General features: G+C 37.9%; 1 protein-coding gene across 2 annotated transcripts in view; it reads left to right on the top strand.

Annotated features, from left to right (window-relative positions):
• Positions 1-3,609: 3,609 nt before the first annotated feature.
• LOC133581384 (Golgi reassembly-stacking protein 1-like) overlaps positions 3,610-15,002 on the top strand; it is a 33,321-nt gene continuing 21,928 nt past the window's right edge. Inside the window, exons 1-4 of one of the 2 annotated variants that reach the window (XM_061935384.2) lie at positions 3,610-3,783; positions 8,143-8,223; positions 13,112-13,315; positions 13,386-13,460. In XM_061935384.2, coding sequence (XP_061791368.1) covers positions 3,721-3,783; positions 8,143-8,223; positions 13,112-13,315; positions 13,386-13,460 — 423 coding nt within the window. In that variant the 5' untranslated portion in view covers positions 3,610-3,720. Of the gene's footprint in view, positions 3,784-8,142; positions 8,224-13,111; positions 13,316-13,385; positions 13,473-15,002 lie in introns of both variants that reach the window. The other variant, XM_061935376.2, reaches the window with a different exon arrangement.

Below are 15,002 nucleotides of genomic sequence, written 5' to 3'. Positions count from 1 at the left end.
AATTCCCAAATTTTGGGAAATTTCCATTGAAATGAATTGGCCATTCTTCAAACTTCCACAATTCCCACATTATTCAACCCATTCCACCTTCAACACATTCCACCATTCTGGACATTCAAACTACCCTTTTTCCAAGTTCAAAAAAATTCCCGATTTCCCGAAATTCCCTAATACCATTTACTACTTCAATATTTCGTGCCGATTTAAACAATTCTAACATCAACCAATTCAGCTCATTCTGTACATTCATGCCCCTAATCATTTTAAAAAATTTCCGCTTTTCCCGAAATTCCCAAATTTTGGGAAAATTCCCATTGAAATGAATTGGCCATTCTTCAAACTTCCACAATTCCCACATTCTTCAACCCATCCCACCTTCAACACATTCCACCATTCTGGAAATTCAAACCACCCTTTTTCCAAGTTCAAAAACATTTCAGATTTTCTCAAAATTCCCTAATACCATTTACTACTTCAACATTTCTAGCCCGATTTAAACAATTCTAACATCAACCAATTCAGCTCAATCAGGACATTTATGCTCCTAATCATTTTCAAAAATTCCCGCTTTTCCCGAAATTCCCAAATTTTGGGGAAATTCCCATTGAAATGAATTGGCCATTCTTCAAACTTCCACAATTCCCACATTCTTCAACCCATTCCACCATTCTGGACATTCAAACTACCCTTTTTCCAAGTTCTAAAAAATTCCCGATTTTCCTAAATTCCCTAATACCATTTACTACTTCAACATTTTTTGCCAGATTTAAACAATTCTAACATCAACCAATTCAGCTCATTCAGGACATTCATGCTCCTAATCATTTTGAAAAATTCCCGCTTTTCCCCAAATTCCCAAATTTTGGGAAATTCCCATTGAAATTAATTGGCCATTCTTCAAACTTCCACAATTCCCACATTCTTCAACCCATTCCACCTTCAACATATTCCACCATCCTGGACATTCACACTACCCTTTTTCCAAGTTCAAAAAAATTCCTGATTTTCCCAAAATTCCCTAATACCATTTACTACTTCAACATTTCTTGCCAGATTTAAACAATTCTAACATCAACCGGATCAGCTCATTCAGGACATTCATGCTCCTAATCATTTTCAAAAATTCCCGCTTTTCCCCAAATTCCCAAATTTTGGGGAAATTCCCATTGAAATGAATTGGCCATTCTTCAAACTTCCACAATTCCCACATTCTTCAACCCATTCCACCTTCAACACATTCCACCATTCTGGATATTCAAACTACCCTTTTTCCAAGTTAAAAAAAATTCCCAATTTTCCCGAAATTCCCTAATACCATTTACTACTTCAACATTTCTTGCCAGATTTAAACAATTCTAACATCAACCAATTCAGCTCATTCAGGACATTCATGCTCCTAATCATTTTCAAAAATTCCCGCTTTTCCCGAAATTCCCAAATTTTGGGAAATTTCCATTGAAATGAATTGGCCATTCTTCAAACTTCCACAATTCCCACATTATTCAACCCATTCCACCTTCAACACATTCCACCATTCTGGACATTCAAACTACCCTTTTTCCAAGTTCAAAAAAATTCCCGATTTCCCGAAATTCCCTAATACCATTTACTACTTCAATATTTCGTGCCGATTTAAACAATTCTAACATCAACCAATTCAGCTCATTCTGTACATTCATGCCCCTAATCATTTTAAAAAATTTCCGCTTTTCCCGAAATTCCCAAATTTTGGGGAAATTCCCATTGAAATGAATTGGCCATTCTTCAAACTTCCACAATTCCCACATTCTTCAACCCATCCCACCTTCAACACATTCCACCATTCTGGAAATTCAAACCACCCTTTTTCCAAGTTCAAAAACATTTCAGATTTTCTCGAAATTCCCTAATACCATTTACTACTTCAACATTTCTTGCCCGATTTAAACAATTCTAACATAAACCAATTCAGCTCATTCAGGACATTCATGCTCCTAATTATTTTCAAAAATTCCAGCTTTTCCCGAAATTCCCAAATTTTGGGGAAATTCCCATTGAAATGAATTGGCCATTCTTCAAACTTCCACAATTCCCACATTCTTCAACCCATTCCACCTTCAACATATTCCACCATCCTGGACATTCAAACTACACTTTTTCCAAGTTCAAAGAAATTCCCGATTTTCCCGAAATTCAACATTTTTTGCCAGATTTAAACAATTCTAACATCAACCAATTCAGCTCATTCAGGACATTCATGCTCCTAATCATTTTCAAAAAATTCCCGCTTTTCCCAAAATTCCCAAATTTTGGGGAAATTCCCATTGAAATGAATTGGCCATTCTTCAAACTTCCACAATTCTCACATTCTTCAACCCATTCCATCTTCAACACATTCCACCATTCTGGACATTCAAACTACCCTTTTTCCAAGTTCAAAGAAATTCCAGATTTTCCCGAAATTCCCTAATACTATTTACTACTTCAACATTTCTTGCCCGATTTCAACAATTCTAACATCAACCAATTCAGCTCATTCAGGACATTCGTGCTCTTAATCATTTTTAAAAATTCACGCCTTTCCCGAAATTCCCGAATTTTGGGAAATTCCCATTGAAATGAATTGGCCATTCTTCAAACTTTCACAATTCCCACATTCTTCAACCCATTCCTCCTTCAACACATTCCACCATTCTGGACATTCAAACTACCCTTTTTCCAAGTTAAACATTTTTTACAGATTTTCCCGAAATTCCCTAATACTATTTACTACTTACAGCATTTCTTGCCTGATTTCAACAATTCTAACATCAACCAATTCAGCTCATTCGGGACATTCATGCTCCTAATCATTTTTAAAAATTCCCGCTTTTCCCCAAATTCCCAAATTTTGGGAAATTCCCATTGAAATGAATTGGCCATTCTTCAAACTTCCACAATTCCCACATTATTCAACCCATTCCACCTTCAACACATTCCACCATTCTGGAAATTCAAACCACCGTTTTTCCAAGTTCAAAAAAATTCCAGATTTTCCAGAAATTCCCTAATACCATTTACTACTTCAACATTTCTTGCCCGATTTAGCAATTCTAACATCAACCAATTCAGCTCATTCAGGACATTCATGCTCCTAATCATTTTCCAAAAATCGCGCATTTCCCCAAATTTCCAGGAAGTCCCCACTGAAATGAATGGGACATTTTTCCAAGTTGCACAATCCCCACATTTTTCATCCTACTCCAACCATTCCAACATCAACACATTCCACTCATCATGGACATTGAAACTAACACTTTCCCCAAGTTCCAAACCAAAATTCCAGTTTTCCTGGAAATTCAAACTTTTCAACATTCAAACCATTCCTACATTCAAACTATTCTTACATTCATACTACATTATATTAGCATTCCTTCAGGAATGGCCTCATCTAGTTATAAATGAGAAGCTTTTTTCGATTGATCTTGCCTGGTAAAATAAATAAACATACATAAATTGATAAACAAATAAAGGGATAATTAAATAATTTACATAATACCAAAAAATAAAAATAATTGTGTTGTAATTTTCCCCACAAAAGTATTGTTTATTTTTATTTTATTTTGCAATTACACGTCGATTGACCGCAGCGGCGCTCGATTATTACTGCCTGCAGACAAGATGGCGGCTGATCGTCAGATGTGACACTTTCGACGCTCGCCGTTTTCTCTTCATATTTTTGTGAAGAAACACCTGGCTGAGATGGGGTTAACGCAGAGTTCGGGCGTGTCCGAAGGCGGCACGTACGGATACCACGTCCACGGTGTAAGATTTGACTTTTACTCTTAATTAAGCGGTTCGTACTTCGACGGCTTATCTATGCTAACATGCTAAGCTAAGTAGTTTGTCCTGACTCACCGGTCCAACATGTCCAGGTGGCGTTTAAAAAGTGCTCGTAATTTGGACAAAGAAGCATATCCGAAGCTGTTAAAGCCAAGCGTTTATTTTGTAACTTCATGGTTAACACTGTTTGGTGTCGAATGTCTGTCGGCGGGTGTAATGTTTATTCTAATTTAGCTTAATCCAATCCAATCCACTTTATTTGTATAGCACATTTAAACAACGACATTTTTTTTTACCAAAGTGCTGCACAACAATATTAAAAACAATATTCAAATATTATCCTTAGCTCCATTAATGACGGAATAAAAACTAAAACAATAAATAAATATAAAACCAATATAAAAACTAGAGATGTCCGATAATGGCTTTTTTGCCGATATTCCGATATCGTCCAAATCTTAATGACCGATACCGATATATACAGTCGTGGAATTAACACATTATGCCTCATTTTGTTGTGATGCCCCGCTGGATGCATTAAACAATGTAACTATTGCACTATATTGTAAATAATGTAAATAATTATTGTAAATAATGTATATAATTCAATGTATATACTCTGATGATTATCTTGTGTGATGACTGTATTATGAAAATAGTATATATCTGTATCATGAATCAATTTAAGTAGGCCCCGACTTAAACAAGTTGAAAAACGTATTCGGGTGTTACCATTTAGTGGTCAATTGTGCGGAATATGTACTGAACTGTGCAATCTACTAATACAAGTTTCAATCAACCAATCAATCAAAAACAAGGTTTTTCAAAATAAGAGAGCAATTTCAACTCCAGTTATGGGAAAAAAGTGCCAACATGGCACTGCCATATTTATTATTGAAGTCACAAAGTGCATTATTTTTTTTTAACATGCCTCAAAACAGCAGCTTGGAATTTGGGACATGCGCTCCCTGAGATAATCCTGATACCCACTACAACTATGGTAAATACTATAGTTTGACTTTCACAAAGTGCATTATTATTATTATTTTTTAATCATGCCTCAAAACAAAGCTACAAAAACAATGAAGGCACACAGCTTCAGTCCAGAGTATACTAGAGCATACTTGCCAACCTTGAGACTTCCGAATTCGGGAGATGGGGGGGTTTGGTGGTAGCGAGGGTGTATATTATAGCATCACGGAAGAGTTAGTGCTGCAAGGGGTTCTGGGTATTTGTTCTGTTGTGTTTATGTTGTGTTACGGTGCGGAATGTCTCCCGATATGTGTTTGTCATTCTTGTTTGGTGTGGGTTCACTTTGTGGCGCATATTTGTAACAGTGTTAAAGTTGTTTATACGGCCACCCTCAGTGTGACCTGTATGGCTGCATTCACTTGTGTGTGTGTGTGTGTGTGTGTGTGTGTGTGTAAATGCCGCAAATATTATGTGACTGGGCCGGCACGCTGTTTGTATGGAGGAAAAGCGGACGTGATGACAGGTTGTAGAGGACGCTAAAGGCAGTGCCTTTAAGGCACGCCCCCAATAGTGTTGTCCGGGTGGAAATCAGGAGAATGGTTGCCCCGGGAGATTTTCGGGAGGGGAAAATCGGGAGGTTGAAACAGATACCGATAACTTCCAATATTACATTTTAAAGCATAATATCGGCAGGCCGATATTATGCTCGGACATCTCTAATAAAAACAATATAAAAATAAATATGATTAAAAAGGGTAAAACTAATTAAAACAATATATAGAAATCAAAATTTAAAAACACACAGTTTAACGCAATAATCCAGTATCAAACGATTTCCTTTATTTAACCAGGTAAAGGACTGATTGAGATTAAAACCTCTTTTTCGAGAGCGACCTGACAAAGAGGGCGGCACAAACAATAATTAAAGCTGCAAGCAGCGATGGACGGGACCGACTTTGAGGGCTCATAAAATCCAAAGTGGAGCAGTAATTAAAACTATTTCATCAACTTTTAATCAGAAGGGTTCAATCTCTCTCCTGTGCTAATTTGAAGCCGACATGACAAACGCGTTCAGGAGATAATGTTTGAAAAAAGGTGACTGTTTTTACACAACTTTTGTGTTTTCAAGGGGGAATTGCAAACTTCCTGTTGATTTTTGTTGGGGGTTGTCAGTGTATGAAATCTAGGTCTTAGTGAGACCTACATAGAGGTTTTTGTTTCATGTCTCTACGACATTCCTACTGGGAGTTAGAGGCAGTTTTGTCTGTGTTTTCTTCCTAGGAGGGGCTAGAGCGCAATTTTCAGTTTTGGGGTTTGGTTTTTTGATTAGATCGCAATTTTCGCCAGTCCTGATGTGTGTGTCCAATTTGGTGAGTTTTGAAGCATGTTAAGAGGGTCAAATTACAGCTCAAAGAGGCGGCGGTATAATAATAAAACGCTAGAAATTCAAAAGGGTCCTCTGTCCTAAAGGGACTCAGTCCCTAATAATTAGGGCAAGACAATACAACAGCAGTCATACCACAACAGGTCAAAAGTACTTTAAAACGGTTAAGTAATAATTCTATTTAAAAGCAAGTACATTGCCCAAGAGAACTGATACCTCGATCGTTTAAAATGGATTGATTGATTGATTGATTTAAACTTTTATTAGTAGATTACACAGTACAGTACACATTCAATCAATCAATGTTTATTTATATAGCCCTAAATCACAAGTGTCTCAAAGGGCTGCACAAGCCACAACGACATCCTCGGTTCAGATCCCATATAAGGGCAAGGAAAAACTCAACCCAGTAGGATGACAATGAGAAACCTTGGAGAGGACTGCAGGGACATATGGTACAATACAATCGGCAAGATAGGATGGAGGTAGACCGTGTAGTATTTTATACGTAAGTAGTAAAACCTTAAAGTCACATCTTAAGTACACAGGAAGCCAGTGCAGGCGAGCCAGTATAGGTATATATATAGGTATATATGTATATTAAGGTATATAAAGTATAGGCGTAATATGATCAAACTTTCTTGTCCTTGTCAAAAGTCTAGCAACCGCATTTTGTACCATCTGTAATCTTTTAATGCTTAGACATAGGGAGACCTGAAAATAATACGTTACAGTAATCGAGACGAGACGTACAATTGACCTTTAAATGGTAACACCCAAATAAGTTTTTCAACTTGTTTAAGTCGGGGTCCACTTTAATCAATTCATGGACTTAAACTCCCCCAGAGTGATCAATTCTGGTAGCCTCAGATCTTTCTGGATGTCATTCCATGACCTATGAGCAGCATAACTCAAGGCTTTTTTTTTTATCTTTACCAAGTTCTGTGTTGACTCTAGGAACCAACATGTGAGCGTAGGCTGTAATGACTGGAGTCTCTACACACAAAGGAACACACATAGGTGTGTTTAACAGTCTTTGGGCTGTAAAAGACGGACAGTTTGCCTTTGCATACAGAGTACAGTGGTGAACAAGATTTCCACAACCAGTAATAAAACGGGGACAGCGTGGCGAAGTTGGTAGAGTGGCCATGCCAGCAATCGGAGGGTTGCTGGTTACTGGGGTTCAATCCCCACCTTCTACCATCCTAGTCACGTCCGTTGTGTCCTTGGGCAAGGCACTTCACCCCTTGCTCCTGATAGCTGCTGGTTAGCGCCTTGCATGGCAGCTCCCACCATCAGTGTGTGAATGTATGTGTGAATGGATGAATGTGGAAATACTGTCAAAGCGCTTTAAGTACCTTGAAGGTAGAAAAGTGCTATAGAAGTATAACCCATTTATCATTTCAAACGTAAGGCACAGTGATATACAGTGGCTAGTTTCTTCAAAAAAGTGCCAAGTCCATTCATAAAAAGCAAGTCTCCATAATCAAGTAAAGGAATAAAGGCGGATGAGATCAGATGTTTCCTAACTTTTAGGGAAAAACTTGACTTATTTCTAAAAAAAAAAGAAAGAAACCCAATTTAATTTTAAGTTTTTGTATGTGTGCTTTAAAAGACAATCTCTCATCAATAATAATTCCTAAGTACTTATATGTTGTGACCAACTCAAGCTTGACCCCACGAGTAGTCAATATTTTAGGGATGTTCAATCCATTTTAGAATAACATCGCCTTAGATTTGTCTGCATTTAGCACTAACCTAAGTTGGGTCAGCTGGCACTGAACAACATCAAAAGCAGACTGAAAGAGTTCAAGGGTTTGCACTGCAGAGGGGGATGAACAATGTATGACCGCATATGTATACCACAGCTGTATTATTGCACATCATGCTAACTGGTGGGTCAGATCCTGTTTTGTATTTAATTTTATTGTATACGTGTATTTAATGAAGTGTCCACTGATGTGTTTTTTTTATTGTAATGACAGGTGCAACTGAATTCACCTGCAGAAAAATGTGGACTGCTGCCCTTCTTTGACTTCATTCTGTCGCTGGACCACAAACGACTTGTAAGTTTATTGACACGGCATCATGGCAAAATACAGCCATGGCCAAAAATATTGGCACCCCTGCATTTCTGTCAGATAATGCACCACTTCTCCAAGAAAACTGTTGAAATTACAAATGCTTTGGTATTCACATGTTTGTGTCTTTTGTTTGCATTGGAACAACACAAAAGAAACCTTCCCCAAAAAGCCAAATCTGATATTATTTTACACAGAACTCCAAAAATGGACGGGACAAAATTATTGGCACCTTCAATTTAATATTTGGTAGCACACCCTTTGGAAAAAATAAGTGAAATCATGTAACCATCAATGAGTTTTTTACACCTTGCTACTGGAATTTTGGACCACTCTTCTTTTGTAAACTGCTTCAGGTCTCCCAGATTTGAAGGGTGCCTTCTCCCAACTGTTGTTTTTAGATCTCTCCACAGATGTTCTATAGGATTTAGATCTGGACTTATTGATGGCCACTTCAGAACTCTCCAGCGCTTTGTCTTAAGCCATTTTTGTGTGCTTTTTGGAAGTATGCTTTGGGTCCTTGTCCTGCTGGAAGACCCATGACTAAGGATGATGTTTGTTAAGAAATAGTGATGGGTTGATGAGGCGTCATGAAGCGTTTCGACACATTGCAAAACTGTATTGATACTGTGTCACTAAATACTGACATCTGCTGGACATTAAAAATCCCTACAGGCAACCTATGGACCGACTCAACTGACACTGATTTTATGCCCTAGTACAGGGGTCACCAACCTTTTTGAAACCAAAAACTACTTCTTGGGTACTGATTAATGCAAAGGGCTACCAGTTTGATACACACTTAAATAAATAAACATATTGTCATTTGTAAGTTACACGTAAGTGTGATTTAAACAAAAATAGCTAAATAAATAAATTTATATATATAAAAAAATGGGTATTTCTGTCTGTCATTCCGTCGTACATTTTTTTTTCCCTTTTACGGAAGGTTTTTTGTAGAGGATAAATGATGAAAAAAACACTTAATTGAACGGTTTAAAAGAGGAGAAAACACGAAAAAAATTAAAATAAAATTTTGAAACATAGTTTATCTTCAATTTCGACTCTTTAAAATTCAAAATTTAACCGACAAAAAGAAGAGAAAAACTAGCTAATTTGAACCTTTTTGAAAAAATTAAAATAATTTATGGAACATCATTAGTAATTTTTCCCGATTAAGATACATTTTAGAATTTTGATGACATGTTTTAAATTGGTTAAAATCCAATCTGCACTTTGTTAGAATATTTAACAAATTGGACCAAGCTATATTTCAAACAAAGACAAATCAGTATTTCTTCTAGACTTTCCAGAACAAATTTTTTAAAAGAAATTCAAAATACTTTGAAATAAGATTTAAATTTGATTCTACAGATTTTCTAGATTTGCCAGAATATTTTTTTTGAATTTTAATCATAGTAAGTTTGAAGAAATATTTCACAATTATTCTTCGTCGAAAAACCAGAAGCTAAAATATTTATTATTCTTTACAATAATAAAAACTTTTTTTTTTACTTGAACATTGATTTAAATTGTCAAGAAAGAAGAGGAAGACATTTAAAAGGTAAAAAGGTAGATTTGTTTAAAAATCCTAAAATCATTTTTAAGGTTGTATTTTTTTCTCTAAAATTGTATTTCTAAAAGTAATAAGAAGCAAAGTAAAAAATAAATGAATTTATTTAAACAAGTGAAGACCCATCCATCCATCCATTTACTACCGCTTATTCCAAGTGAAGACCAAGTCTTTAAAATATTTTCTTGGATTTTCAAATTCTATTTGAGTTTTGTCTCTTTTAGAATTAAAAATGTCGAGCAAAGCGAGACCAGCTTGCTAGTAAATAAATAAAATTTAAAAAATAGAGGCAGCTCACTGGTAAGTGCTGCTCTTTGAGCTATTTTTAGAACAGGCCAGCGGGCGTCTGATCTGGTCCTTACGGGCTACCTGGTGACCGCGGGCACCGCGTTGGTGACCCCTGCCCTAGTATATACAGTAATATAAACCAAGTCATTGTATTTCATTTAGGATTATTTAATATCTTCATTTAAATAAAAATATATTTTTATCTTTTTTAGATACAGTCAATAAATAATGTGAACATGTATCATAACATGGAAATCTAAGAGAACGTGGTGTGGATGATTGTGGACTGGGAATTTTTTTAATTTAATTTTTTTAAAACATTTTTATAAAAAAAAAAAAAAAAAAAAAAAGTTTTTCCGACGTATTACATTTTAGACGATTTCTCTTAGTTATTATTTCTCCGGCTGTAGAAAAGACCCGCTCACAGGGCACAGAGGAGGCGTCAGTGCGACACAGTTCGCGTATCGGTCACGTGACCAAAACAGCTCATGATCGGTCACGTGACTTTCTAAAAGCGGTACGCGCACCGACACAGGGTTTTGCTCTATGAGCTCGACGCATGCGCCGATACATCGGTGTTGCCGGACCCATCACTATTAAAAAATTATCGATTTCGATGCCATTTATCGAATCCTCTTATCGAATCGATTCCTTATCGATTCTCTTATCGAACCCAAATAGGTTGTTGTATATGGAAAAAAAACACACAATACTTGGTTTAACAAAAGCTCAATAGGATAATGTTAACATTATCTTAATTCACATCTTGCAAGCACTAGTTTATTAGACAGACCTGCAAACTCTGGAGTGGTATAGGCTACAAGATACCGCTAACGTTATCAGACACATACAAAAAGGCTAATGTTAACGTTACCGTTAGCCACTGACTATGCTTAGGTAACGTTAGTCTAGCTAACATTACCTGGTTGACAAAAGAGGTAACATTATTTTAGCCTAAAGGCTACAAGTGAGCAGATATGGAAATTAACCGGCAACAGTTAACATTAGTTACTCACCGGCACTATCACTGGGACTGCAGGTTGAAGCAGAGGAAGATGGGCGTGCTTCTCCACGACAAGTTTCTTTAACCTTCAGTTCATGTACGGCCTGGACATGTTGCAACATGTTTGTTGTACTGCTCCCCTTACAGGAAAGCGAAGCTCGGCAATAATTGCAGATAGCTGTTTCCTCGTCGTATTTCTTAGTAAAGTAAAGCCATGCCTTGGAGCGTTTTTTTTCCGGTCCATTGTTGTTGCTGCTTCTGTATCTGCCGCCGAATGACTGAGCTACGTCATTTCCTGACACGGGATTCGAATTAAGAATCAAATCTTTTTCTTTACTATAGTGGCTTCGATAACGGGAACCGTTTCTCACAAAGGGATTCGAATCCATGGAATCGGTTCTTTTCTTATCGAACAATCGGGAGAAGAGGTTTTCGAACATCATCCCTACTCATGACCTTTGATGGAGACCCCAGCTTTCTGACACTGGGCCCTACATTATGCCCCAAAATTCTTTGGTAGTCCTCAGATTTCATGATGTCGTGCACACAGTCAAGGCATTTGGTACCAGCAGCAGCAAAGCAGCCCCAAAACATCAATGAACCTCCACCATGTTTGACTGTAGGGATTGTGTTCTATTCTTTGAAGGCCTCATTTTGTTTTCTGTAAACGGTGTGATGATGCGATTTACCAAAAAGCTCCACTTTAGTCTCATCTGTCCACAGGACGTTCTCCCAGAAGGATTTTGGCTCCCTCGGGTAAGTTTTTGCAAACTCCAGTCTTGCTTTTTTTATGTCTCTGTGTCAGCAGCGGAGGGTCCTTCCGGGCCTCCTACCTTTTCATTGAGATGGTGACGGATAGATCGAGCTGACACTGTTGTACCCTGTGTCAGCTAGAATTTGTTTGGAAGTTGTGGAGAATGCATATATTTTTAAGAGTTCTTTCTTTATTCATAGTCATGTTTAAAGCAGCTAATATTTTCCCATGTGTACTCTTTTTGCTTGTATCTTATGTCCGCAAGTAAACTCTGTGCTTTACCTTGAAGGGTTAGAATGTGAGAGTCTTTTTACCTTATCAGTATTAGAACAAAGAGGCTGTATTCCTTTCTGGGCAGGGTGGGGGCTGTTGTCGTATTCAATAAGTTGTCTCTTCCCGTTTGATTTTCAGCAAACTTCTGGATGCTGGTATTAGCGCATTTGTAAGGACTGGTCTCCTAAAGCTTTAGTAAAACTTGATAATATTCCTATTCTGTCTTGATGGTCCTTCTTACTCAACATATATGTCATCTGAAAGAACTTGGGGATTGACCAGTGACTTTATTTCCCTGAGAGGAAGACTGGTCAGGCGCAACAAAGTGGATCGAGGTTCTTTATCCACAATTTTAACAATCCTTCGTTGCAGTCTTTCATCAATGTTTCTCTCACGTCCACGTCCAGGGAGGTTAGCTACAGTGCCATGGGCTTTAAACTTCTTGATGACATTGCGCACAGTATACAGAGTAACTTTTACACCTCTGGAGATGGACTTGTAGCCTTGAGATTGTCCGTCCTTTTCCACAGTCTTGGTTTTCAAATCTTCTGAGAGTTTTTTGCTCGTCTTTCTTTTCTCCATGCTCAGTGTGGTACACAAAGGTTGAGTAAACATTTCTCCATTTTAACTAGCTGCAAGTGTGATTTCTATATTGCCAGCACCGGATACTTGCTACTGGTGAGTTGAATTACAAACTAAATGAGCATCACATGCTTAGAATACAACTATTTCTTACAATTTTGAAAAAGTGCCAATCATTTTGTCCAGTCCATTTTTGGAGTGCTGTGTAAAAATATCAGATATTTTTTCGTGTTGTTCCAATGCAAACAAAAGAAATAAACATGTGAATACCAAAACATTTGTCATTTCAACAATTTTCCGGGAGAAGTTGTGCATTGTCTGACAGAAATGCAGGGGTGCCACTATTTTTGGCCACGACTGTATAACATGGTATTGAGATGATCGATGTTTTATGTACCAGAATGAGGAAAATGATCAGCTCAAGGAGCTCCTGAAAGCCAATATGGAGAAAGCGGTGTGCATTGAGGTGTACAGCACCAAGACAATGAAGGTTCGGGAACTGGAGGTGGTGCCCAGCAATATGTGGGGAGGACAAGGCTTGCTGGGGGCAAGCGTTCGTTTCTGCAGCTACCAAGGAGCCAATGAGAACGTCTGGCATGTGCTGGTGAGGACCAAATAATATTTTGCAACTCCAGCTTCTATATTTTTTAGTTAAAATTGTATTTCTCCTATAGGATGTGGAAGCCAGTTCACCCGCTGCCCTTGCAGGCCTCCGTCCTCACACTGACTACATTGTTGGCGCAGATCAGGTATTGCAAGATGTAAGTATTTTCAGACGACAATAAATCAGTCCCTCCAAGGATCCTGGAGGTCGAGATTGCGCCAATTCACACAAATTCAAGCAATCCATGCAAATTACAGTCCCGATCAAAAGTTTACATACACTTGTGAAGGCCTCACCTTTTCTCCTCCAAACATATTGCTGGGTATTGTGGCCAAAACGGCTCAATTTTTGGTTCATCTGACATCACATGGACAAAGATAAGACCTTCTGGAGGAAAGTTCTTTGGTCAGATGAAACAATAATTGAGCTGTTTGGTCACAATACCCAGCAATATGTTTGGAGGAGAAAAGGTGAGGCCCTTTAATCCCAGGAACACCATTCCTACCGTCAAGCATGGTGGTGGTAGTATTATGCTTTGGGCCTGTTTTGCTGCCAATGGAACTGGTGCTTTACAGAGAGTAAATGGGACAATGAAAACCTCCAAATTCTTCAGGACAACCTAAAATCATCAGCCCTAAGGTTGGGTCTTGGGCGCAGTTGGGTGTTCCAACAGGACACTGACCCCAAACACACGTCAAAAGTGGTAAAGGAATGGCTAAATCAGGCTAGAATAAAGGTTTTAGAATGGTCATTGTCAGAAAACCAACCAATTTAGCTGAACTGCACCCATTTTGTCAAGAGGAGTGGTCAAAAATCCAAGCAGAAGCTTGTGGATGGCTACCAAAAGCGCCTTATTGCAGTGAAACTTGCCAAGAGACATGTAACCAAATACTAAATGATTCCCGGGCGCGGCCACCGCTGCTGCTCACTGCTCTCACCTCCCACTCTGTCCAATGCCTGTAACTTCACTGCACATTTTGGCCCAACGACGTCATTTTTGCCCATTGAATTTGCTCAAATTCACACGTCAGCTGTATAAGCAAAACTTATGTTTGTTTCTTGTGTAAACGAAGCAGGAACGTCTAACAATATAGCAACTCTTAATTGCTCAAATGTCACAATTGTCGTCCACTCTGGCAGCTCAGACTTACTTCCTGTTCATGTTTATGGTGCTAAGCCTTCTGGGTAATGTAGTACATACCCTATTTTCCAAGCTATAGAGCGCACGGGCATATAAGCTGCACCCACTAAATTTTAAAAGAACATTTCCCCCATATATTAGCCGCACTGGACTATAAGCCGCATATACTGTATATACATTGTGAAATGAGTTATTTATACAGAAATACTTTGTAAATGTTTATTTCCATACCTCATTTGTCTGTAACACGGCAGTAAAACGGCTGATCAAACAAAAACAGAAGTCATTGTCATGGACCCACTAGCTGCGGAAGCTAGCTATCCATTCAGCTAAACAGACTCAATAATTCCACGGTGACGTTTTGGTGAATTTATGAAACTGAAACAATACAAAAAGAATGCCATTGTAAGTTAATAATACTAACAAAGACACTATTAGCTAATGCTAACGATGCTAGTTTAATTACATTACAATAGCATGTACAAATATGCATGAAAACACTCCAACATACATCACATATGGGACAGTTTAGTAAGAATAGTTTTA

This window comes from Nerophis lumbriciformis, linkage group LG03 (genome assembly GCF_033978685.3).
Source record: "Nerophis lumbriciformis linkage group LG03, RoL_Nlum_v2.1, whole genome shotgun sequence".
Classification (NCBI taxonomy): Eukaryota; Metazoa; Chordata; class Actinopteri; order Syngnathiformes; family Syngnathidae; genus Nerophis; species Nerophis lumbriciformis.
The sequence above is the reverse complement of the archived record's forward strand: the minus strand, read 5'-3'. Positions and strand labels throughout refer to the sequence as shown.